Here is a 26,605-nt window from a genome sequence, read left to right on the forward strand (position 1 = left end):
CACAAGCTGTAACACCCATTTTAGGTTGACCTTGTCAATTTTTGGTGAAAAAGAAGATGCCCTTGAAAAAGTACTCTCACCTGCATCATAAGTCCCACATGTAGTCTCTTAAAGTACAGAAGCACAGTGCATCGATTCAGAAAGGAGCCAAGCTGAAAGGGATCTTTACAAATATCTAAAGACTCACTTCTCCATTTTTTAGAGGAAGAGCAGGAGAGCCCTGGTGGCAGAGTGACTTGTCTGAACTGATGCAGCAAATTAGTGGCAGAGCTGGAACTTGAGCCCAGGTCTCCTGCCTACTCTTCCAGTGCCTTTTCCAATCTCTTGGGCTGCATAGCACTAGGCGTGTGTGTGCTGAGAGGAAGAGAATATGCACTGGAGATCCCATAGACAAAGGAGCAGAGAGGGTGGGTGACAGAGATAGAAGTGTTATCTGTCACTTCACTCTGCTCTACTCAACTGAGCTAGATTATTATCTCCCCTAAGAGGCATATCCCCGCCCTTATGGAAATGATGAAATATTTGTGACAGACCTCCAGTGACAGAGAAGCTTCCTGGTCTGGTTGGGGGGTAGAGGGCAGTGGGAGAGATGTTTCCATAAGGACTCTGCTGAAACAGGCTGAAATCTGACCTTGCTTGTGGTCCAGGGGTAAGTACCACTGGGTAGGTTGGATTTTAAATTCATCTGTGAGTGCAGGTTTGCTTGTAAAAAGATATGTGCATTTCTCACATTGTGGGCTTATAGCCCAGGGTGTGGAGTTCATTATGCTTGACTTGGAGTGAGTTTACAGTGGGTACTTGACACTTTATGGTCATTGTTCTTGCTCCTAGACATCAGGTCTCTTGCAGTGGCAGCAATGGCCATCAGGCCTCTAGATGGAAGCTGCCTAGACTTTGGATCTGGACTGAACTGGCCCCAAAAAACTCAGCTACATTTTTTATAAGCTTCAATTTTCTCATCTATGAAATAGATACAAAGTTTAGACTCTTACTATGTGACACATATATTTGAAGTATAGTGTGGTGCTCCATCAATAGTAATTATTAATTAATCTTTTCAAGTCAACTGGGAATTCAAGGAAAACTTGGTTGTTGGCCAAGTCTGCTTCTTGTTCTGTGTTTGAAACTTATGCAAACTGTGGCAACTCTTCTCAAGATAATGTCTTGAATAAGATTGTCTATGTTATTGGCAGGGCCTAATGCAGGTAAAAATCTGGGGGTACTTGCTAAAAATAATTAAGAGTTTAAGATGGCAACAACAGAGACTGGGTGGTGGCACATCTGCACAAGGGCCAGGATTCAAACCCCCACTCCCCAAATGGAAGGAGGAAGGCTTTATGAGTGGTCACCATGGTCCACTTCAAGCAGATCTGCAGGTATCTATCTCTTCCTCTCACTCTCCCCCTCTATTTCCACCCCCTCTCAATTTCTCTCTGTCCTATCAAATAAAAAATCAGAAGGAAAAAAACAGGCCTTTGGGAGAGGTGGATTCATAGTGCTGCACTGAGCTCCAGAGATAACCCTGGTGGAAAAAGAAGAGGGCAGCAACTGAACACTAAACCAAGCATAAGGCCCTCCCAGACCACCTAGTAGACAGAACAAGTGGTGTCAGCCTGAGGCTGACCTTGACCTAAGACTGACAGTAAGGCAGGAAAATGCTGGAAGTTCCCACAGAGTCACTAGCCCTCCACAAATTCTATAAGGGACACATCTGCCTTTTAATTAATACAGAAAGAAACAGACTGGGGAGAGTAAGCGACTCTCCCAAGGTTAAACAGCATTTATTATGTGCAAGTTGATTTAATTTAATAAACACAAAATGTTGCAAAATGCTTTTCCCTATACACTGCCAGTTTTGTGTCAGTAACTGCAGCATATAAAACAACAAACAAGACATAGTTCCAGCCCCCAAAGCACTCACAAGCATAATATATAGAAGGTACTTAGTTTTTCTGAAATTTAGTTGGTCAATTTATGAATCAAAGAACAATTTTTCAGAAAAAATATTTATTTTTTAAAAGTGTTATTTCTTTTGTTATTTCTAGAGCTTCATGCTCCAGGATGACTTTTTTCAAGTAGAGGGAGACAGACAGAGGAAGAGAGGGAATATTATCACAGGCAGCAGCAAGGTTTCCTCCTCCAGTATAATGGCGTCAGGGCTGGATCCTAGACTGTACGCCTGACAAAACAGGCACCCTCCCAGGAGTGCTATCTTGCTGCTAGCCCTAATTTTGTTTTTAATGAGTGAGACAGACAGACACACAGAGAGATAAGAGCACTGCTCAGATCTGATGTATGATAGTGAGTAGGACTGAATCCAGAACCACTGGCCTCAGGCACAAAAGTCTGGCACACAACCATCACACTTTCTCCCTGGCAATGAACCAGTTTGGTCATTCTAATTTTTTGTGATTTAAAATTAAAGGACTTGGCTGTGGCGTGGCTGGGAGTGGATTTAAACAATCAAAGCTTTATTATATCTCTACAGTGTTATGGGATGTTATACTTTGTGAGAACTAGAAAAATGAAGATTTGCTTATAATTTTGTTGTATTGTTGATTTAGGTTGAGAATCAAATTGCACTCAAACTGCTTCCATCTCAAGTAAATTCTTGCAAAAAATACTTCCCCATGTTATTGCATTGCCTTCATATCTAGTATTTTTTTTGAAAACAATCAAAAAATTCTCCATGAAATTATTGATTAGAAAATGCAGATGACTTGTTTTCATCCTAAAAAAATAGCAGTGTCTGCACTTTTAAGTGTGACCAGAGATACAGCTTCTAGAGGTGAAACTCAAAGTTGTTATTTCTGGTTCATTTGAGTCTCACTCCATTTTGCTCATGGGATTCTAGAAGAGCAAAATGTCAAAACTAGATCTATTTAATATAATCCCCTCAGTTTATAAATGGGGAAAACTGGGGCTTAAAAAAGAAAGTGATGTGCCTAAGGTAGCTAAAAAGTTGCTGAGCTGGAATGCTGATTGAGGCTCTCATTTCACACCCCAGATGTGTCTGAACCACCTGGGGTGAGACCCCTACCATGCTGATCAGAGATGAAGGGAATCTGGAGATGACTTTGCCAAAACCCAGGACAAAGGTGACACCTTAACCCTCTGTACTGGGCAGTTCCCCCTCCTACTTTTTCATGATTGCATATTTTTACCTTCTCTGTTCCTCAGTGCCCAGGCACGGTGACCATTAGAATCAGGAAACATTTAGAACCAGGCACGTTCTAGGACCATGTGGCTTTGTATAGTGGGTCAGTTAGATTTTCCATCTGAAAATCACGAGTGAGTCCAGTTTCCTTGAAGTCCATGAAAATAGGTGTGTTTGCATTATGAAGCTAATTTTCAATTGAATCCTCTGGTCTGGCTCACCCCCTGTTGTGTAACTTCATATACTACAATATGTTTAAGTACCATGTGTGGTCCTTATTCCCAGGGTTCTAAATCCAAACAACCATGGTTTGAGTTCTTTCTTCACAAGGGACTAGAGATTGGTTTCCTCTATAAAATGGGGATAACAATTGTATCAACCTCATAATTTGTTACTTTGGGGATTAAATAAAATAATCTATGCAAAAGGTCTTCATGATGCTATAGAAAACAAATGACATGTGAGCTTAAAGGGCGGGACAGTGAGGCAGCCAGGGAAGTGGTTCAATGAGCAGAATGTGGGACATGCCTGTGTGAGGTCCTGGGTTTGATCTCCAGCATCACCACATATGCTGGGGTGATGGTGCTCTGATCTCTTTCTCCCATAAAATAAATAATTTTTTAAAGGAAGAAACAGGTGTCACCCCTATTTTACAGAGAAGACACTGAACTCTGATGAGAGTAAATAATTCAAAACTGGGAAGGCCAGAAATAAATGTAAGATTCTGTCACTAGGTCCTATTCCTCACCATTTTCCTACATTTACCAATGAGGTTGCTTTGTAGTATGCTCAGCTTTCTCCTGAGTTATCCGATTTATATGTGATCAGATTTGGGCAAACTTTAGTGAAGACAATCAGTCCCTTTAAAGCCATGCCCTGCAGCCAGGGCAAGTCACATTTTGCCATATTGCTACTCCAGTCAGCCGTTTGTTGTTCTTCAAATCATTCCTTCTCAGTGACTCTTCCCTGGATTTTATAGGATCTTTTTTTCCCCTTGCAATATGAATCACACTCTTAACAATTTATCATACTTTGTTGTGACATCTTGTCTATCTTTTGGTTTTTCACACATTAATATCATGGTTTTCCAAAGTACAGCATATTAAGGTTGAGATAACATTCCTACTTTCAGCATTTCACACAGAATTGTGCACTCTATGTGTACTAAATAGATGGAAATTTAACCAGTTATCTTAATGTCCTCTTAGGTCATGAGATACGATTTATGTAGATAAATTTGGCATTATGCTAATTTGAGCCATTCAGAGTTTCTGGGCTTGTTGCAGTACTCAAAATATATTTTCCAGATAATAAAAAGGATAACATGTTATTTTAGAAAACCTTGATAAAGATAGAATGTATAAAGAATTCAAACTTCCCAATTCTAACACCTAATTTTGTGGATACTTAGATGTATTTTCCTCCTTTTGAACAAAGTGTGTTCAAATAGCATCACCAATTCAATGTCCAAACATTTATATTTATGAATATATTGACATACAAAAGTATTGCCAATGAATTAGTCTGTATTTGATGAGCTGAACCAGATTAATTGTGGGTGGCAGGGTTGGGGGGACAAAATTATTACTAAGTTAATGTGATGGGCAAAATATTTAATTAGCCAGAGGCTATATTTATATATGTTATATCTGTTATGAATATATATATATATATCAGAGAACTTTTTGAGATTTACTTACTTTATGAAAAAGAAAGAAATGAAAGTTCCTCTCTGGAGTATGTGGTAATGGGTAGGAATCAAATGTAGAGCTTCTCTCATGAAAGTCCACTAAATCACCTCCACAGCTACCAGAGTTCTCTCTACACATTTTTATTCCTTTTACATTTACTTTACTGAGTTGCAATTGTATTGTATCCAGATACCCATAACTATACTATACTTTTTCTTTATTTTACATAGAGAGAGAGACAGAGAAATTGACGGGGCAGGGCTGAGGGGTGGCAGGGAGACCTACAGCCCTGCTTTACCACTCATGAAGCTCCACCCTGCAGGTGGGAACCAGAGGCTTGAACTGGGATCCTTGGACATTATAGCATGTGTGCTCAACCAGGTACACCACTGCTCAGTCCCAACTACTATACTTATTTTCATAGGTTAAACTCCATTCCCAGATTAATTCTTCTGGAAAAAATTTTTTTTTGTCATCACCTGGCTTCACTACTCCAAATTCACTTTCTTCAGATAGAGAGCAGGTGGTAGGGGTACAGATGTGTGTGTGTGGGATAATATCACAGCGCTGAAGCATCTTCCAGGACATTGGAGATCAGACTGGAACCTGAGTAGTGCACATGACAAAAATACAGTTTTAACTGTATGGATACTCTTCCATTTTAATACTAATTTATTTAATTTCGTTTTGCATTTTTTACTTTTGTAATTAACAGCAGGTTGAGCTACCTTGCAATAAATGTGTTTATGCCATATTATTTGTGAACTGTCTGTCCAATATCTTTTGCCATTTACTATCTAAGGATCCTAGGATATTAATAATTTTTTTCTGTAAAAAACATGCAAAATCTTCACAAATTGTGCTGTCTACTTATTCTAGCATTTCATCTGTTTTCCTTTACATTTTGTTTATTTTATTTTAATGTATGGAGTTTTTAAAATGACATATGAGACTTTTTTTTCCCCTCCAGGGTTACTGCTGCGGCTCAGTGCCTGCACTACAAATCCACTGCTCCTAGAGGCCATTTTTCCCATTTTTGTTGACCTTGTTGTTGTTATTGTTGTTATGTCTATTGTTGTTGTTGGATAGGACAGAGAGAAATTGAGAAAGGAAGGGAAGACAGAGGGGGAGAAAAAGAGAGACACCTCCAGACCTGCTTCACTGCTTGTGAAGTGATCCTTCTGCAGGTGGAGAGCGAGGAGGCTCAAACCCAGATCCTTACATCGGCTCTTGCGCTTCACACTATGTGCGCTTAACCTGCTGCACTACCTACTACCTGGCTGCTGACATATGAGACTTTTAATATTTTGAGCAGTACATTTTCATTGCATATAGGCTTTCTGTCATTTAGGGATTTAATAAATATTATTGAATATGTGAATATCCTTTTTTATTTACTTATTGCCACCAGTATTACTGCTGAGGTTTGGTGCCCTACACCACTACATAGTTCTCAGTGTTTTCTTGTTTTGTTTCTTTTTGATAGAGGTTGACACAGAAAGAGATAGAGAGAAAGGGACAGAGAGAATGGGAGGCACCTGCTCCACTGCTCATGAAGCCCCCACACTACCAGCTGAGCCACCATCCACCCAGTCCCTTAGATCCAAGGTATTTTCTTTTTTCTTTATAGGCATCTAACTCTTTATCCTGTCTACAGCATTTTTAAAATAACCCTCACGTTCCCTCAAACTGCTTGTTGAATCACTTCCATGCATATTTATCACAGAGACTGGGACAGTCACAATTCCTATTCAAATTAAGTTTCAGCTCCTTTTTATTATTGTTACTTTTTCCTGGATAAATCTTAGAATAATTCTGAGTTACTAAAAATTCTCACTGTCACTGTGATTGGAGTTACACTATATCAACAAATTTCCCAGAAAATTTCCATTGATCTTTTCAGCATGGCTCTCTTTCAATTAAGATAATTCTTAGATCTATGTATTGTGATGGCTGCTAAAGCTTATGTCCTCTACACCCCTCCCCCTGCCCCTACCCTCCCCCACACACTCTTCCTTCTGTTTTCTGATTAGCTATTCCTGGTGTAACAGAAGGACTCACTATTGGTTTTGAATATTTATTATGCCTTCAGGACTTTCCTAAGCAATCTCATTAACTTCCTGTGTATTTTTTTTTTTCAAATGAGTCTTCTGGGAGGTTTAGGCATAACAGCACGTATTTCACAAATGAGGATGATTTGACTTCTCACTCAAACTAGACTTTCATTTCTTTCACGTGCCAGCTAATAGCTTAGGTGCCAACATCAGCCTACTTGGGCACAGAGCCTCATTAACTCTTCTTGTCTCTTTGAGCAAGTTATTTAACTCTAGTCTCTCTTAATTTGCTCCATCCAAAATGGAAATAATAGTACCTATAACCTGGAGTGGTTGTGATAATCAGGTGAACTAATGTATGTAAAGGTATCTGTTGTATAGAAATGTACAATATTCAGAAGTTGGGCAGCAGGTTAAATGCATGTGGCACAAAGCACAAGAACTGGTTTAAGGATCCCGGTTCGAGCCCCCGGCTCCCCACTTACGGGGGGGTCAATTCACAGGCGGTGAAGCAGGTCTGCAGGTGCCTATCTTTCTCTCCCCCTCTCTGTCTTCCCCTCCGCTCTCCATTTCTCTCTGTCCTATCCAACAATGACAACAACAAGAATAAATACAACAGTAAAACAAGGGCAACAAAAGGGAATAAATAAATATATTTTTAAAAAATGTACAATATTCAATATCCTTATTCTTATGGATTGGAAGAACATCTAGGAATTAGAATTTTAAGATTTTTAAAAAAATTTTTAAATTTTTTATTGTCTTTATCTTATTTACTGGATAGAGACAGACAGAAATCAAGAAGGAAGGGGGAGCGACAGAGAGACACCTGCAACACTGCTTCAGCACTTGCAAAGCATTCCCCCTGCACGTGGGGACTGAGGGCTCGAACGTGTGTCCTTGTGCACTATAACATGTGCGCTCAACCAGGTGTGCTACCACCCAGCCCCCATATTTTATTTTTAAAGTGGTTTATGTATTTATTTATTAATGCTTTAGGGAAAAATATATACCTGAAAGCAAAAATGCACAATAATCTGCTGTGAATCACTATATGTAGCAAACAAGTAGAAAGACCTACAAAGACACCTTAAAGTTCATAATGAAATAGTGTCTACTTAGACTTAGATACCTTCCTCACCTACTTTCTATTACACTTCCCTCACTGACTCCAAAGCTAACCTTATCAAAGTAAGGACTGCAAAAGCTGAATAGGGGCAAGAAACTGGCATACTTTAATGATGACTCTTTAGTCACTACCAGGCCACCCCATCAAGTGGTGCCCTAGTCAGGGAGTCCTGAGATTCCCAAACAAACATGATGGGCCTAGACCTCGAATAAACCCCTCTCCCCAATATTACCAGTCATCTCTATCAGGAAAACACAATAGACCCCTTTGTGGGCCCCCATAGGAGCTTGCCCTCAACTTGGATCAACAACGGTAGAGAATGTTCCATCCTCTGAAGGGAGGCTGGACAGCATACTCTATCTTCCACCTGAGGAAGATGGATTCTGAAATTGGGGCAGCTTGGAACATTCCTATTTATTTCTTTATTTACATGAGATAGAGAAAGAACAATTAGAGTATTACTCAGTTCTGGCATATGGTGCCAAGGATTAAGCCCAGGGTCTCTGAGGTCTCTGGAGCCTTAGGCCTGAATGCCTACTATACTATCTCTGCACAAAGTCCCAGGTGCCTCACACTAAACTTCTTAATTGCTTAGACTTTCCAGATGAGTTTGACTTGGGTTTGCTTAAGTTTTCTGTGCTTTTGGAAACAATTTTTCTAACTTACTTTTGTTGATATTTTATTTAGAATTCTCTGTAGCCTCAGATTTTTCAATCTCCTCTGTTATTGGTATATTAATTTAAATTATTTGGGTACCTTCCTTCACTTGATTATTCAAAACTACAGATTAAGTTAAAAGCGGAAATTTTAGTAGTATAGAGTAGGTTGAATGATATAAAATGGAAACTTTTTTTTCTCTTAAAACCATCCTTTTCCACTCAGCTTTGCTTCCTTCGCACCAGTCTTTAAGAACAGAATACTTATAACTAGAAAAGATACTGACAATTACTTTCCTGAGCCCTATGATTCCCAGGAGACTGGAAAGGCCTTGTGCTCATCCAAAGACACATAGTTAGCTAGTGAAATTACTGGGCAGGAAGGCAGGCTCTTGTCCTGTACCTAACAGCTGTGTTAGAGCCCTCAAATTATTCATCTACAGAAGACAAATAATGATTATAAAAACCTTTTTTAAACTTTCAAAAACTTTTTAAAGTTACTTAAATATTTTTTTCCATCACTGTTGGAACTTCATGGCCCAGGGACAACTTTTTCAGACAGAGAGAGAGAGAGAGAGAGAACCAGAAAGACACCACAACATTAAAGTTTCCTTCAGTGCTGTAGCACTCCCACATGGTATATAAAAACCTTATACCTGGATTGTATGTATAGCAAAACAGGTGCTATCTCGTCAACCCCTAAAGTTGGTTAGTGTTGAAAAAATTGATGATGTCAACTCAACAGATTGAGATTTTATTTATTTATTGCCAGCAGGATTACTGCTGAGGTTCAGTGCCTGCCAAACAATTCCAACACTTGTAGTGACCACTTTTTTCTTTTTTCTTTCCTTTCTCTTTCTTTATGGAGACAGAGAGAAACAGTGAGAGAGGAGAGAGTAAGAGAGACATTTGTGATATTGTTCCCCCCTAAGGAAGGAACCTACCCCCTGCAGGTAGGTTGCTGAGAACATGAAACTAGGTGCTCACACTCTATTGGGTGCACCACTGTTAAAATCCCTGATTGTGACTCTTTCAGCCCACATGATCTTTATATAAGTCATCTTCCATTGTACTCTACTTTAAGAGGGTCTTTTTAGAATGAAACTGTAAAGACAGACTCTTCAGGCAAGAAAATATTCATCCTCTCTACATGTTCTTTTAAATAGTAGGCTACTGGCAAGAAATTACTACCCAAACCAAGAGACCTCTCACAGAATGGGAAAAGATCTTTACATGCCATACATCAGATAAGAGGCTAATAACCAGAATATATAAAGAACTTGCAAATCTCAACAACAAGACAACAAATAACCCATCCAAAAATGGGGGGAGGACATGGACAGAATATTCACCAGAGAAGAGAACCAAAAGGCCGAGAAACACATGGAAAAATGCTCCAAGTCTCTGATTGTCAGGGAAATGCAAATAAAGACAACAATGAGATACCACTTCACTCCTGTGAGAATGTCACACATCAGAAAAGGTAACAGCAGCAAATGCTGGAGAGGTTGTGGAGTCAAAGGAACCCTCCTGCACTGCAGGTGGGAATGTCAATTGGTCCAACCTCTGTGGAGAACAGTCTGGAGAAGTCTCAGAAGGCTAGAAATGGACCTACCTTATGACCCTACAATTCCTCTCCTGGGGATATATCCTAAGGAACCCAAAACACCCATCCAAAAAGATCTGTGTACACATATGTTCTTGGCAGCACAATTTGTAATAGCCAAAACCTGGAAGCAACCCAGGTGTCAAACAACAGATGAGTGGCTGAGCAAGTTGTGGTATATATATACTATTTAGCTATAAAAAATGGTGACTTCACCATTTTCAGCCGATCTTGGATGGACCTTGAAAAATTCATGTTAAGTCAAATAAGTCAGAAACAGAAGGATAAGTATGGGATGATCTCACTCTCAGGCAGAAGTTGAAAAACAAGATCAGAAAAGAAAACACAAGTAGAACCTGAACTGGAATTGGTGTATTGCACCAAAGTAAAAGACTCTGGGGTGGGTGGGTGGGGAGAATACAGATCCAAGAAGGATGACAGAGGACCTAGTGGGGTTTGTATTATTATATGGAAAACTGGGAAATGTTATGCATGTCCAAACTATTGCGTTTACTGTTGAATGTAAAACATTGATTCCCCAATAAAGAAATTTAAAAAAATAGTAGGCTACTGGTATGTAATGACAATTAAGTGTTGTTGCATGTTCTAGACTTTGACTTCTTTTTGTAGAATTTTTCCTAGGAAATTTGGAGAATTAAAGACTACTAAATTAAATCTACACATCTGAGGCTGTCATATGGTTTTTACAAAAAAGGTAACTTAAAAATCATATACAACTATTGACTTGAGAACTAAACTTAGAATACTATTTTACTTCCCATTTTCTCTCTCCTTGGGGTGTGCACTATAGCTTTATCCTGTCCCCACCCCTTTGAAATGTTTGTAATCAGAACTTACTGCAAGGGTAAAGTTTTGATATAATGTGTTGTAATATGTAATGTTCTATTGAGACTAGCTGAACTGAATATGTAACTGAACTCATTTAAAGCTTCTATATAAACATTTTTTTCATTAAAGTTGCCACCAACACACACACACACACACACATGGAGAAAATATTCATCTTTATCATTCAGCTCAGATGTGATGCCTTCTTAGGAGGGTTGTGAGAGAGCTCTACTGTTAGTAGAAGAAGAAGACCATGCAGTAACAAGATGTACCCCAGGTCTGTGGTGAGCAGAAGAGATCTCTCAGCACTCTGCCGAAGCACGGCATTGAGGCACCTGACAGCATACTACATCAGCATGGCTCTGGATGTCAGACTAGAGCAACATAAAGACAAGAAGATAGTCCCTAACCTGCTACAGCAAGGGTTAGCAAATTCTCACATGATAAAGGTATTTTTCACAACATAATTGCCTTAGATTGCTCATTTCCCTGTGGCACTCGAGCACACGCGTGTGTGTGTGTGTGTGTGTCCACATGAGTGCACACCCATGAACAGATGCTTCTGTCTGATCAGCCTCTGCAGTTAGACTTCAAGGGGCAAGCTGCTCTTTGTGGTTAGAGACCATTAGTCACTTAAATAATTACCTGTCATAATTTTCATATTTTATTCTCTCCACAGTGTACTTAAAGAGAATGCCCACATTTTAAAAAGCTAATATCTCTGCTTTAGTCACCACTTTGGTGACATGCTCTGAACACTTCCCACAAGCCTGGTTTATATAAAGATCTTTATAAATAGCATAATTCATGAGCCTGCACATGAGCTTTGTGGAACAGGTAATATCATTTCCCTTTTTACACTTAGAAATACCATAATTCACATCTATAAAGGGACAGAACTGGGACCCCTGTTTAGTTCTGTTTTCATTTTCATAATGAGAATTGGTGCCTTTTAACTAGTAAAAGGCTCTTAATATATTAAAATAGTGGGAGTGTGGGTAATGTAATTTCTATAAAAATCCAAAATATGGCGGTTATTTTAAGTTAATGGTTGTTTAACACAATGACTTTCAATTGAAGGCAAAAGTATCTATCTTAGGAGGCATTTAGAAGTGAGCGTTATCATTTTTGGTTGCTTTGATTATTACATGAACCTGCTATGCCAGTGGTCTTCTAGAAAATATGCAAGAACAGTTCAGATAAAAAGAGGGTATAATTGCTAAAGAAAGGCTGGTAAAGTAGAATAGTCATAACTTCAAAATATTCAAAAGCTTCCAGCAATCATTCTGGGATTAAAGAATAGGTGTCCTTTCTTAGAATATTCAAATCCAAATATTTTTAAGTAGTATCATTATTTTTGTTTATTGGATAGAGACAGCCAGAAATCAAGATGGAAGGGAGAGATAGAGAGGGTGAGAGACAGAGGGACACCTGCAATACTGCTTCACTACTTGCAAAGCTTTCTCCCTGTAGGTGGGGACTGGGGCTCAAACCTGGGTCCTTGCGCACTGTAACATGTAACATGTGTGCACCACCACCCTGCTCCTAAATCCAAATCTTGAAAGCACATCAACAAACAAAGTTGTCTCTCTTTCTCTCTCCCTTTTCTGCCTCTCCTCCCCTATCAATTTCTCTGCCTTATAAAGTATAATAGAAAGAAAAAAATTGTTGAGGAAATGAATTTGGTTCATGAGACTCCAGATTAGAGCTTTTTAAATAGATGATTTTCTAATCTGGAAACATGTCTATGACATGTTTAAGTAAAAAGGAAAATCTGCTGTTCAGTATGACCCTATGTTTATAAATGTTTGTGTATATATCCAATATAGAGAGGAAAAAGAGAAATTTCTGGAATAAAACTTGGGGTGCCTTTTCAAAAACCTTTTCTTGTTTATATTTTAATTCTGCCACAGATATCTACTATCAACAGTTGTTTGAGTTTCAGTAGGTAAAGGGGAAGAAAAATCTCAAAAATTAAAGCTTTGAGCATGGTACCAGAAGTCAGACCTGGTGGGAATAAACTGATTTTTCTCTTTAATGAAAAAGAGGGGAAAGTTTCTGTAATGAGGGCAAATGAGACCTTTAATATGAAGTAGTCAATATTAAAGCTTCTTTAAAAGACAGGCTTCAAAATAATAAATAAAAATAAAGCCTTGAAAATCTCCCACACACATTGGTCTAGCTTCTTGACACTTTCCTGCCTTTTTCTTATAGTAAACCCCATATTCATCAACATAATGACAGAACTGATAAATTAGTGTTAAATGATTAATGAACCCACAGCATTAAACCTTGTGCATGTGGGATACAACTGACATGAGGAGCCTCCGTTGGTTGTTTTTGTTCCATTCTTTTTAAATTTTAGAGTGGGGGTGGGAGGTGGAGGAGAGACAGACTTAGTGACATCACAGTATAGTTTCACCATCCATGGATCTCCCCCACTGCTACCCATGGTACTTCTATATGGACCCTGGACCAACCCCAGGATCTTTCTATGTATAGCATGACTTTGTTTATTTAAGGGAAAGGGGGTGGGGAAAAAGTGCACACAGGCAGAGCACCACTCTGGTAGATGCAACATCAAAATTCAAATGGCGAACTTCAGGTATGGAAGTCCAATGACATAGCATGGTTTTTAAAATAAACATATTCTTAAGGGAATAACAGCATCCATAAAGGATGAGTAGTCCAAAAGTGCCATACAAGGTGTGTAAGGCTCTGCCCAGTGTCTTGGTCAGGCTGGAGCCTTGGTGCTTGGCCCTGGAGCTTGGTCCAGGATTCCCAGGAGCAGAGACTTAGTGGAGCATGCTGGCTTGCATTTTGAGCTCACAACTATGCCTGGTCACATGCCAAATGTGTGGCATCATATGTGTCCCCTGGATCTCTGGACAATATTCATTATAAAAGGAGGGCAATGAGGTCCAGGTGGTAAGATCATGTTGAATGGGAGGTATGCTGGGAACTCAGCTCTGAGATCGGCACTGAATCAGTGCCTCCTAGCAGTCAGATCCCAGTGCTATTCTTCCTGTTTCATAGATCCCAGGGCTGGCATCCAGGGAGAGAAAAGCCAGGTATCAGAGCTTGTCTGCAGAGAATCCATACTCAAAGTCCAGGGGTCCTGACCAGCTGTCTTGCCTCCTATAGATTCTAGAAGGGCCCTACAGTTGGTGTTTCTAGCCGAGGAGCACCCAGCCTGGTTCCTTTCAGGCCTCTTTCCCTGCTGCTCCTGAGAACCTGAGCCCCACTCACTTCAGCGGCTGTCCTGCAGAAGCTCATCATGCTGTCAGAGTGAGTGAGTGGGCCCAGCAAGAGCTAGAAGGGGCTTCCACTCAGATTCACTGGTGGGACTGGCTGGCTTTCAGGGATTCCCCCACCCCCACCCCACTGTCCAAGAAGCAGAGTCCCATACACACAGTAACAACAGATGGCTGCTTCTGGCTGGGAGCAGAGATGGGGTGCACCTGAGTGAGCTTCTCTGCTCCTCTGAGTTCTGCCCATCTCCTTCCCCACAGAGGTATGAAGCTCTGGCATGGCTTGGTGATTGCAGCTGTGTCTCTCTGCCTGCAGGCCTTCCTCCTTGCTGCCATCAACTACCTGCTCAGCCGCTACATGGGTAACTGGCTTCATGTCCTTGGTCCCCTTAGTCACTCTCAGGGACTTACCAAAACCTGCAGCAAGAAACAAACCCCCTCTCCCCATGCACACACACACTCGCACACGCACACGCACATGCACACGCACACGCACACACACACACACACACACACACACACACTTATAGCTCCTGAAAATCATTATTTGAAGATCCACTGGCCAGATCCTCCTTAACCCCACCAGTCTCTAACTGAGTAAACTCCTGGAGGGGAATGAAGATCAGAGTCTTCCCCCAACCAGAACTTTGGCCTAGGGAGAAGCTTCTGCAGCATTTGGGCTCAGTTCACTTCTTCAATCAGCACCAAGGACTGAACGTAAAGAGGGCTTGGGCTGCAATAGAAGGGACTCTGGTTAGGCTAAGAGATTTTCACTAACTGGTAGACTGATTTACAAGGGAAAGTAGAGATGCTGTGTCCTGGGAAAGCAATACACCTAGGGAAAATAAAAGAAGACTACTTTATGCTAAGGTAGGGAATTGGGTAGGATGGTGTTATGAAGGTCTTTACCATAAAGAAAATCGATATTTCTCTAGTTACTCATTCATTCATTCATTCATTCACTTATTCAGTACAACAGGAAGCAAAAAATATCTCTACTCTGGGGTAACTTACATTTCATAGAGGAGGTAAAGTCAACTAATAAGGTAGACAAATGTATGTGTAAGATTATGGTAATACTAGTAATACAAAAGAATGAAGCCAGTCAAGGAGATTTGAACTGATGGTGGTCAGTATCCCCAAGATGCTAAATTTGAGTATAAACCTGCTGGCAGGGAGGAATGAGCAAGGGTCCCAGGGCAGGAAGGTGTCTGGTACATAAATAGCAAGAACAGAAAAGCCAGGTGGGGAGGGGAAGGGATAGTAAGGAGAAGGACGGTGGGGCCAAGGAAGACTTTTGAAGCTGGGGCTTTGGCATTTACTCTGAATAAGGTGAGTGAGTGATTCTCTAAGGATTTGAGAAAAGCAGGGCTGGGATTTGAAGTGATTCCTATGAGAGACAGGATGTACCAGAATCAGCAAGCTTTCACTTTCAACCACTGTCCTGTCCCCTTTAGCCAACGAGACAGAGCGGATGCTGAAAAAGTTCCAGCCTCAGCCCCAGTCCAGGTCCAGCCTTGCTCACCACCGCCCACCTGCAGCCCAGGAGAGGAAGGAGGCTGAGAGAGGCATCCCTGAGTCTGAGCCTCATGACAGGCGTGAGTGATGGGGTGGGGGAGATGTCACAGCACAGCTTATTAAACCTAAATTGTCCCCAACTTACCCACCCTCCTGGTCCATGTTTTTCAGAAGGGAGTTTATGCTTTCCTCCAAGACCTATTCTGGTGGGTTGGGTGGGTCCAAGTTCTTTTCCAGGCTTGATCACATATGGATGACTGCAGGGACACCCGAGGATTTTCTGCTCCTGTCTCTGTGATTCTATGGCCAAGACTTAGCCTGTCTCTATCTGCCTCCAGTTGCAGTACCAGGATATTCTAGTAAATATGAGTTTTGAGGAGGGATTGGAAGCCAGATCCACCTCTGGCAAGTGGACCCACAGCACTAGACCCAGCAGTCATCATTCACACAGTGGGCACTGTCACACCCCTGAAGACTTTCTCTCTCCCACCAATGATGGCACTTCTTCCACTTCTTTATCTGTTGGTTGATGTGCATTTATTCTATACTTTGAAATTTATGTTTTTTAGTTAAGGAACTCTGTTGTCAGGCTTCCATGGCTCTGAGAGAAGGCTTGGGTATGAGTGAGAACCAGAAGCTGCCAATTACATGGATTCAGTGTTTTGACTGAAGATACAACCTCCCCCTTATACTCTGGTCCCAGAGCTTTCCATTCCCAGACAGAACATACTGCCCCAGACTCCAGCTGCCAGCAGCCTCAGACATCATTGTTCATCTTCCTGTTTTACAAGGAGCAAAAGAAGGGCATAGAAGTGACTGGGTGGGGACTGGGTGGTGGTGCACCAGGTTAAAGTGCAAGGACCCACTCAAGGCTCCTGGTTCGAGTCTCCACCTCCCCACCTGCAGGGAAGATGCTTCACAAGTAGTGAAACAGGTTTACAGGTGTCTATTTTTCTTTCTCCCTCTCTATCTCCATCTCCCTGTCCTCTCTCAATTTCTCTCTGTCCTATCCAATAAAATGAAAAAAAAAAAAAGCTGCCAGGAGCAGTGGATTTGTAGTGCCAGCACTGAGCCCCAGCAATAATGCTGGAAGCAAAAAAAAAAAAAAAACTGACTGGATTAGAGTTAGTGACAGGGTAGACAGTGACCTAGGCCCAGAGCTGGTTCCCCTGACCACTCAATCTCAGCAGGACCCTAGTCCCTTCTCCCTCATCCCCAGAGAGCAGAGTCAGTCCTATTGGTTCTTTTATGTTTAAGACTTATTTATTTATTGTTTAGTTATTATAAGAGAGAAACCAAGATACCATTAAAATCAAGCACACAGTAATGCTGGGGCTTCAAACATGCTTGTTCTGTACTCTAATGGGCTGAGCTATCTCTCTGAACCTTGTACACGTTTTTAATAGAGCTGGATGAACCAGCAGTGCTGGGACTCTTACACATTCCTGGCTATTTTGGGAGACTCAATCTTACACCATTATTTCTTTAATTTATTCCTTCTCTCTACCTCTCTCTCTTTGGGGTGGGGTTTTTTCTCTCTCCCCCATTTATCTTTGTATCACTGATCTGATGTCTGCTTTTGTTTCATTCTCCCTTCCAGTATCACCATCCTCTCCTAACTACTTTTTCTTAAAAGAACTTTCTGTTTCTTCCTAGATGACAGTGACACCTCCTCAGGCAGCTCTGATAGCTCTCCTCCTACCTGCCAGGTAACAACACTCCTGTGATCCCACCTTCCACATGCAGTTAGGGAGAGGGGGCTCTGCTATGAAACCCTGAGCACCTGGGCCACCCCAACTACAGAGATGGGGACAAGGAAGGAGGCTCTTGATTCATCATAGCCTCCTTAGGTGAAGGTGGTCAGGTTCACAGCCGCCATCAGCATGGGTCCTTCAAACTCAAGGGGCCTGAACAAGACAAAAAATTTAAAAGCTGATGGAAACCACCTGCTCTCCAGATCCCATTCAGTGACCCATCTCCTCTAAATTCTTGAGCTCACTTGCAGTCTCTGCATCTTTCCTTAAATTCATTCATTCCCTACAGATAAGAACAGAATTATCGGCAATCTTCTCTGCAGTTTTTCTTGCCCTGCTCTCATGCACAGCTACTTAGGACTCAGAGTCTTTCCCACCCAACCTTGGGTGAACCTCTTTAAGTGTGACTGGAATCCTACCTTTACTACGTGGGACAGGAGCCTTGATCTACATTTCTCTCTCTCTTTTCCCTAAGGCCATCAAGCATGTGACTTACACAGAAGTTGTCTTTTCTGACCTTGGAGAATTGGAAAATGAATCTTCACTGGACTATGAGAACATAATGGAAAACACAGATTATGTCAATGCCAGTCCAAAAATCCACAAGTCCAATTTCTGGACTTCTGTGAATCCTTCGGTTTCTAAACCAGTAGAATACACTCAAGTAGCCATGTGAATCTTGTAGAAGAATTTTGTTTTTCTTTTTCAACAACATGGGGGACTGGTTTATTGATTAGTAAGAAAGATTCAAATAGTATATGAGAAAGAACTTCTAAGTTAAATATGAAGCCACTGGGACATATCAGTAGAGAATGGTGTGAAGTTTTATTCCCCCATAGAAACATTTTTTAAAGTTTTATTTATTTTATAGAAAGTATGATAATCAGATCACCACTGACATATGCAGTGACAGAGATTAGTCTTTCCTTTTTTTTTTCTTCCTATTTTATTGGATAGCACAGAGAGAAATTGAGAGAGGGAGGAGAGATAGAGAAGAGATAAAGATATACAACTGCAGGCCTGCTTCACTACTTGTGTGAAGTATCCCACCTGCAGGTGGAGAGTGGGGGCTTGAACCCTGGTCCTGTGCATGGTAATATGTGCACTTGACCAGATGTGCCACCACCCAGCCAGCCCATAAGCTTTTAAAATGATTTTAATCAGTTGTAGTAAAGTTGTATTTGGAAATTTTATAACCAAGGTACTCTTTGAGCTCTTTAATTACTGTAAGTAAATAAACAACTTCCTTAAAAGTTCTGTGATTTTGTCCATATTTTCTATTTTTATTTTATAAATAAATTTTAAAAATTGTTAATAAAAAAAATTCTAATTAAAATGTCAGCCTGTAACTCCTCTCTTCCTTTCACTAGATCTGTATGTTATTCCTTCTTCCATGCTGGGTCTTGCTGAATTATTCTGCTCTGCCCCCAGAACTTTAAATAGTTCATTTAGAAACTCCACCATGAATGTCAACCCTTCAGCATCATTACTAGGGTGAGAACTTTCCTTTCTCATAGGACTCCTTAATTCTACACTGAGTGGTCCACTTGCTAACAAAGCCTCAAAACCTAGATATAGACCAGGTCCCATGAGATAGGGCAGATGTACACATGTATCCAAAAATTAGGGCAAAATTTATACCTTAAAGCAAGAGTGCACAATAGTTTGCAGTGAGTCAATAAATGAAGCAAGCAAATAGAAAGACCTAAAAATACACCTTAAAGTGTATTAAATGAAATAGTGTCTACTTAGATTTAGATACCCTCCTCACCTACTTCTTATTACACTTACCTCACTCACTCCAAAGCTAACCTTATCAAAGCAAGGACTGTAAAAGCTGAATAAGGGCAAGAGACTGGCATACTTTAATGATGACTCTTTAGTCACTATCAGGCCACCCCATCAGCTAGGGCCCTAGTCTGGGAGTCCTGAGATTCCCAGATAGACATGATAAGCCTAGATCTAGAATAGATCCCTCTTTCCATTATCACTGGTTATCTCCATCAGGAACAACATAATGGACCCCTTTGTGGGCCCCCATAGGACCTTGCCTTCAATGTGGATCAACAATGGTAGAGCATGTTCCGTCTTCTGAAGGGGGTTGGATAACATACTCTATCTACCGTACATGAAGAAGATGGGTCCTGAAATTGGTGTAACTGGAATGTTCCTACTGATGACCACAGAATACAAGTTCAGACCTAAAGGGATGCAGATTCAGCATATGCTGAATATGGACCTATGCTGAATACGGACCCCAGATCAAATCGATGAGTGTTTACAGTCAACAATATTTATACACTTTTCCCATATTTGGGAGCTACTCTCTTCCCTGATCCAGCTTTCTAGCCTTTTTCCAGCCATAACATTTCTCCTGACAATAACTTGGGTCCACCTGCATATCAGATGTCAGGCTCAGGCAAAAACTAATAGTCATGGGCCCTTTGGAATATAACTAAAATATTCCTACTAGCTATTTCCAAAATGGAGACCCCAAATCTTCATCTGAAATATTCCAGCCTTTAGGTTTATGATTAATCAACAATTTGTATGGCTTTATATGTTAACTCTTTTCCAGCCACCAGGTTTCAGATGCTACCATGATGCCAACCGGACTTGCCTGGACAGATGACCCCCACCAATGTGTCCTGGAGCTCCACTTCCTCAGAACCGTGTTCCACTAGTGAGAGAGACAGGCTGGGAGTATTGATGGGCCTTTCAATGCCCATGTTCAGCAGGGAAGCAATTACAGTAGCCAGACCTTCCACCTTCTGGACCCCATAATGGCCCTGGCATACTTCCAGAGGGATAAAGAATAGGAAATCTTTCAGGGGAGGGAATGAGATACAGAGTTCTCGTGGTGGCAATTGTACCCCTCTTATCCTATAGTCTTGTCAGTGTTTCTATTTTATAAATAAATTAATTAACAAGAAAAGAAAAGAAAAAGAAAATCCACCGAGTCAACCTTCAAGCTTCCTTTTTCTTATGAATGAAAGGTGACAAATAGAGTCCTAGTAAATACCAGCCTATAGCTATAATCTGTTATTCCAAGAAAATGTTTCCCCAATTCAATCCAATAAAATTCAGTATTCATTCCTGGTCTTTTTACTTTATTTTGATCAGATAGGGATAAAATAAATGACACTTTATTAATTTGATTAATGATAGCTTGTTTCAAATCAGTAGATTGTATGTATGGTGTTTGATTGTTAGGTCCTAGACACAGATATATTAAATGAAGAACAAAGTCAGAACATCTAAAAATCTGCTGTTTCCTTTCTTACCTAGTATAACTCTTAAAATTGTAATAAGTGTGATCAAGCAGTTGGCAAAAATAAGTGTTTTGACTCTCTTATTGGAAGAAAAAATTCAATTTGTCATTGTGCTTCCCTAGACAGACAACCTCACCAATGCTTTCTGGAACCTCAACTCTCCAGAGTCCCACCCCATTAGGTAAACAGAAACAGGCTAGGGGTATGGATCAGCCTGCCAAAGCACATGTCCAGCATATGACAGAAGCAATTACAGAAGTCAGAACTGCCACCTCCTATACCTCAAAATAATTTTGGTCCATACTCCAAGAGGATAAAGAATAGAGAAATTTTGAACTGAGGGGATGGGTCACAGAACTCTGGTGGTGGAAACTGTGTGGAATTATACCCTTATTATCCTGAAATCTTGTAAAAACAATATTAAATCACTAATAAAATATAAAAAATGTCATTGTGGATAGGTTTATCCTAGAAACCCTCAGAGAAGTAAAGCATTTAAAAATAAATAGCATGAAGGGACAGGCGGTGGTGCGCCTGGTTAAGCACACACATTACAGTGCTCAAGGATCCAGGTTCAAGCCCCTATTCCCCACTTGCAGAAAGCTTAATGAGTGGTGTTTCTTTCTACAGGTGTCTGTCTCTTTCCCTATCTTCCCCCTCAATTTATCTGTCTTTATCCAATAATAAATAAATAATTTTAAATAAAAATACATAGCACTCAGTAAACATAATATAGATGAATAATATGTTTTCCAACAGCTAATTGAGGTTAAATGAAAGAACTCATTTCTTCACTTTACCTAAGCAAATTATCTCAAACAAAAAAAAGTGGAAACCCTAGGAATAGTCCTCATCATTTCAAACACCAGAGCAGTTCTCAGGTCTGAGATGACTAACAACCATAATCTATCTGCTGACTTTACAGGAGTTTTCTTGCATCTGTGCTGAAAGCAGTGGGTAGTTTCATCTTTAGTTCCTCTTCCTCAATGTGGTCTGAAGACATAACTCTTGTTTGCATGTCTGTGGCTGCACAGTGTCACCAGTATGCACACCCACTTCATCCCTTTGCCTTTTAATATAAGCACTGTGTACTAAGCAGTTTTGCTATTGGAGCATCCTTTGTATTCTCATTACCATTGTTGTGCCTCTCCTGCCACAGTGTAAATGTTTGTGTCCTCTAAATTCATGTATTGAAGTCCTATCCCCCAAAAGTACTAGCAGAAGGATACTTAAGAGGTAATTAGAATGGAATTCTCATGAATGGTGTTTAACTATCAAGTCCTAGACACAATTTCCTAACTCCTGTGAGGATACAATGAAAAATGTGAAAGCCAGAAGAAGGCCCTCACTAACCATACTGGCACCTTAATCTTGGACTTACAGCCTCTAGGACTGTAAGAAATAAGTTTCTGCTGTTCATAAACCACCTGTCTGTGGATTTTGTTATGGCAGTCAAGTAGACTGAAGCATCACCTAAAAATTTCTCATAATGAGGAAAACAGAAATTCTATTTGAGAGGGACAGTGGAGGATAAAAAGCACCAAAAACAATGTTTCTACATTAATTGAAGTTCTACTTGTTATTGATATCTTCTAAAGGGGGGAGGATTCAAGGCAAGTTCCAGTGCACCCAAGGGAGACTGGTCAGCAATAGTGCTAAGATAGTTCCAGCAGTAGGAAGGAGACAGTGGTATTGGCATGGGCAGTATCTTCTTTCTGCAGAATTGGCTTTGATGTCACAAGGTTGAGAGGACACCTAAAAAGATTCCAAGTCTGGGAAGTTGAGGTCAACACTTGTAGAACCTAGTTGTAGGGACAGGCAGGAGCTGAAGAACAAGTACCAAGTAATGTGGGATGCTGGTATGATGCATGGAGTGATGCAGAGCAAAGAAAGCAGAGCTTGTCAGTGTTTATGTTGGGTTTATTGTGCAGATACCCTCAGGGTATTGCCCATTCCTTCCAGAGCTGAAACCCTAGCTTTCTAGAGTGGCTTGTTTTCTCCACCCCCTTTTTCTAGCCAATCCCGTCCTGACTTGCCACTTCCAGAATTTCTCCCATAAAAGCCCTCCTGCTTCTGCCTTTCTCTCTCTTGCTTTTTTCCTCTCTTCGGTGACCTAAAGAAGAGCTGTTAGGCATAGTGGGAGGCGGCTATTTTGCTAATTCCACGTGGCCTGAACCACTCTGCTCTCACCCATCTCTGGGTGTGAATAAAGATTTGTGTTCCCGCTCTGCTCCAGTCTCTTCTCTCTCCCCCGTGATGCAACCCATCAGTTTAGATGGGCTGGGTAGGAGAATGTCAGAATCAGGTATGCATCTGTGGATAAAACATCCCAGGCAGGGTTGATTCCTAACCTCCTTTTAGAAAGAAAAGCAGAATATCAATTGACAAAAGACAGAAAAAAGAAAAAGGAGCAGGCTCTACACTATGCAGACTCTCAAAATGCTCCAGCACTAATAGGAACTGAATGCAAGGACAATGACTGTACTTGGGCTCAGAGGCTACAGTGATTCTCTAGAGCCGGAGTTGATGGAAAAGAGGAAGGAGACCTGAAAAGTACTGATCATATAAGGTCTATGACAAAGCTCAATATGATACACCACTGTATAATAGATAAACTTAGCACTAGCACTTGTTTCAGTTACTTATGTAAGGTGAACATTATTGAGTACTATTGAATAACAGAGTTGAAAAAGAAAGAGGAGGAGGAGAAGGAGGAGGAGGAGAAGAAAGAGAAGAAGAAGAAGAAGAAGAAGAAGAAGAAGAAGAAGAAGAAGAAGAAGAAGAAGAAGAAGAAGAAGAAGAAGAAGAAGAAGAAGAAGAAAGTGGGGGAGGAGGAGGAGAAGGAGAAGGAGAAGAAACAATTAAGTTGAAATTCTACCTCTACCAGGTGACCCAGAAAGTTTTGATGGATGGTACAGATGACTCCTCAGCTGTCCTAAGTAAAAATAAAGATTTACTTCAAGTCTGAAATGGGTGTTGGGGTCTGTAAATAGTATGAATTGATGCTTAAGAGTATTATTAACCATGTTGCAAGAAGAAAAATAGCCTTTTATTTGTAAAATTTCCACAGGCTTGGAGCCAGCTTCCTAAATATGCATAGTCCCAAATTGTGACTTCAAACGGACAGGGCTTCCTAACATGGTGAACTGGCATTGATAACTTGGTCTAGACAAAGACAGTAACTCTCTGCATTGTTGCAGAAATTAAGGGGAAAAAATTTTTTTTGCCTCCAGGGTTATTTTGGGGGCTTGGTGCCTGCACCACGAATCCTCTGTTCCTGGTGGCCATTTTTCCCATTTTTGTTGCCCTTGTTGTTGCACTTGTTGTTGTTGTTTTATTGTTATTGTTGTTATAGCTGTTGTTGTTGGATAGGACAGAGAGAAATCGAGAGAGATGGGGAAGACAGAAAGGAAAGGGGAAGAGACAGATAGACACCAGCAGACCTGTCTCACCATTTGTTAAGCAATCCCCCTGCATGTGGGGAGCTGGAGCTCAAACCTGGATCCAGTCCTTGCACTTTGTGCCATATGGGTTAACATTGCCCTGCCATCTGGCCCCAGAAAACCCATTTTGATCCAGAAAGCCAGATAGCTTGATGGCCTCAAGGCTTGGTCCTCTTCTTCCCAAAACTCAACTCTGATTTTTTTTGAGAACTAGACTAGACATTTTTAGTCACTTTTCTACCTTTAAGAATATTCTCTTAAAAAAATATAACAGGCACAACTGACACCACAGAAATCCAGAAAATCATGCAAAACTTTTACAAAGAAGTATACACCACCAAGTTAGAGAATCTGGGAGAAATGGAAGAATTTCTAGAAACATATACCCTTCCAGAACTGAACAGGTAAGAACTACAGAACCTAAATGGACCAACCACCGAAAAAGAAATTGAAACAGTTATTAATAATCTTCCCAACAAAAAAAGTCCTGGACTAGATGGCTTTACAGACGAATTCTATAAAACCTTCAGGAAACAGTTAATACCTATACTTTTAAATTTTTTTTTAATTTATAAAAAGGAAACACTGACTAAACCATGGGATAAGAGGGATAAAACTCCACACAATTTCCACAACCAGAACATCATATCCCATCCCATCCCGTCCCCTGATAGCTTTCCTATTCTTTAACCCTCTGGGAGTATAGACCCAAGGTCATTGTGGGATGCAGAAGGTTGAAGGTCTGGCTTCTATAATTGCTTCCCCGATGAACATGGGTGATGACAGGTCAATCCATACGTTCAGCTTCTCTCTCTCTCTCTAATAACTATACTTCTAAAGCTCTTCCACAAGTTCAAAGAAACAAAATACTCACTTCCACCTTCTATGAAGCCAACATCACCCTGATACCAAAAGCAGATAGGGAGACAACAAAAAAGGAAAAATACAGACCAATATCTCTAATGAACATAGATGCAAAACATTGAACAAGATCCTGGCCAACTGGATACAGCAGTATATCAAAAAGATTGTTCATCATGACCAAGTGAGATTTATCCCAGGAATGCAAGGCTGGTTCAAAATACATAAGACAATCAATGTCATTCACCACATCAATAAAAACAAAACCAAAAACCACATGATTATCTCAATAGATGCAAAGAAAGCCTTCGACAAAATCCAACACCTATTCATGCTCAAAACACTGCAAAAAACGGGAATAGATAGGAAATTCCTCAAGATAGTGGAGGCCATATACAGCAAACCTACAGCCAACATCATACTCAATGGACAGAAGCTGAAAGCATTCCCCCTCAGGTTGGGGATTAGACAGGGATGTCCATTATCACCATTACTCTTCAACATAGTATTAGAAGTTCTTGCCATAGCAATCAGGCAAGAGAAAGAAATCAAAGGAATACAGATTGGAAGGGAAGAAGTCAAGTTCTCACTATTTGCAGATTATATGATAGTATACATAGAAAAACCTAAAGAATCCAGCAGAAAGCTACTGGAAGTTATTAGACAATATAGCAAGGTGTCAGGCTATAAAATCAATGTACAAAAATCAATGGCATTTCTTTATGCAAACAGTAAATCCAAAGAAGAGGATATCCAGAAATCACTCCCATTCACTGTTGCAGCAAAATCAGTAAAATACCTAGGAATAAAGCTGACCAAAGAAGTGAAAGATTGTATACTGAAAACTCTGAGTCACTATTCAAGGAAATAGAAATGATACCAAGAAATGGGAAGACAATCCATGCTGCGCAGATGTCCCCCAAGGCTCTGCCACTCTACACAGAGTTATACGGTACCCTTAAGTACTCTCCCCAAGGCTCTGCCACTTCCCACAGAGATATACAGTACTTTCAGGTGCTTTTCCCATACAATTCTGTCACTCCTGGGTGTTGACCTATAAAGCCCTCCTACTCTTTCTTCTCCACCCCCCTTCTCTCTCACCCAGTGGTGCCTTAGTGGGGGACGGCCTTTTTGGCTGGCTCCACGTGGCCTGAACCACCCTTCTGACCCAACAATAAAGGATTGTGTTTCCTTTCTGTTTCGTACTTCTCTGCTGTGTGCTGCCGCCGCCAAGCAACAAATCCATGATCATGGATTGGAAGAATAAATATAATCAAAATGAATATTCTCCCCAGAGCCATATACAAATTTAATGCGATACCCATGAAAGTTCCACCAAGCTTCTTTAAGAGAATAGACCAAAA

At 40.6% G+C, this 26,605-nt stretch overlaps 1 protein-coding gene across 4 annotated transcripts; it reads left to right on the plus strand.

Moving 5' to 3' along the window:
* The first annotated feature begins 282 nt into the window (after positions 1-282).
* Positions 283-18,965, plus strand: RHEX (regulator of hemoglobinization and erythroid cell expansion). Of its 4 annotated transcripts, XM_060178740.1 has the most exons (8): positions 287-649; positions 3,008-3,098; positions 11,822-11,979; positions 14,179-14,430; positions 14,655-14,755; positions 15,851-15,991; positions 17,568-17,620; positions 18,141-18,959. In XM_060178740.1, the coding sequence occupies exons 4-8, from the start codon at positions 14,420-14,422 to the stop codon at positions 18,339-18,341; spliced, it is 507 nt and encodes a 168-aa protein (XP_060034723.1). In that variant the 5' UTR covers positions 287-649; positions 3,008-3,098; positions 11,822-11,979; positions 14,179-14,419; the 3' UTR covers positions 18,342-18,959. The 4 variants fall into 4 exon arrangements, with proteins under 4 accessions (XP_060034725.1, XP_060034723.1, XP_060034724.1 ...); XM_060178742.1 differs by lacking the exon at positions 15,851-15,991 and having other exon boundaries at positions 283-649; positions 18,141-18,965; XM_060178741.1 differs by lacking the exon at positions 11,822-11,979.
* The last annotated feature ends 7,640 nt before the right edge of the window (positions 18,966-26,605 follow it).

This window comes from Erinaceus europaeus, chromosome 19, assembly GCF_950295315.1.
Source record: "Erinaceus europaeus chromosome 19, mEriEur2.1, whole genome shotgun sequence".
NCBI lineage: Eukaryota > Metazoa > Chordata > Mammalia > Eulipotyphla > Erinaceidae > Erinaceus > Erinaceus europaeus.

Excerpts from the sequence above, each read along its gene's own strand:
- RHEX (XM_060178740.1), top strand. Across the intron at positions 14,756-15,850 it reads CCTGCTCAGCCGCTACATGG|CCAACGAGACAGAGCGGATG; the intron begins GTAACTGGCTTC and ends TGTCCCCTTTAG. Across the intron at positions 15,992-17,567 it reads GTCTGAGCCTCATGACAGGC|ATGACAGTGACACCTCCTCA; the intron begins GTGAGTGATGGG and ends GTTTCTTCCTAG.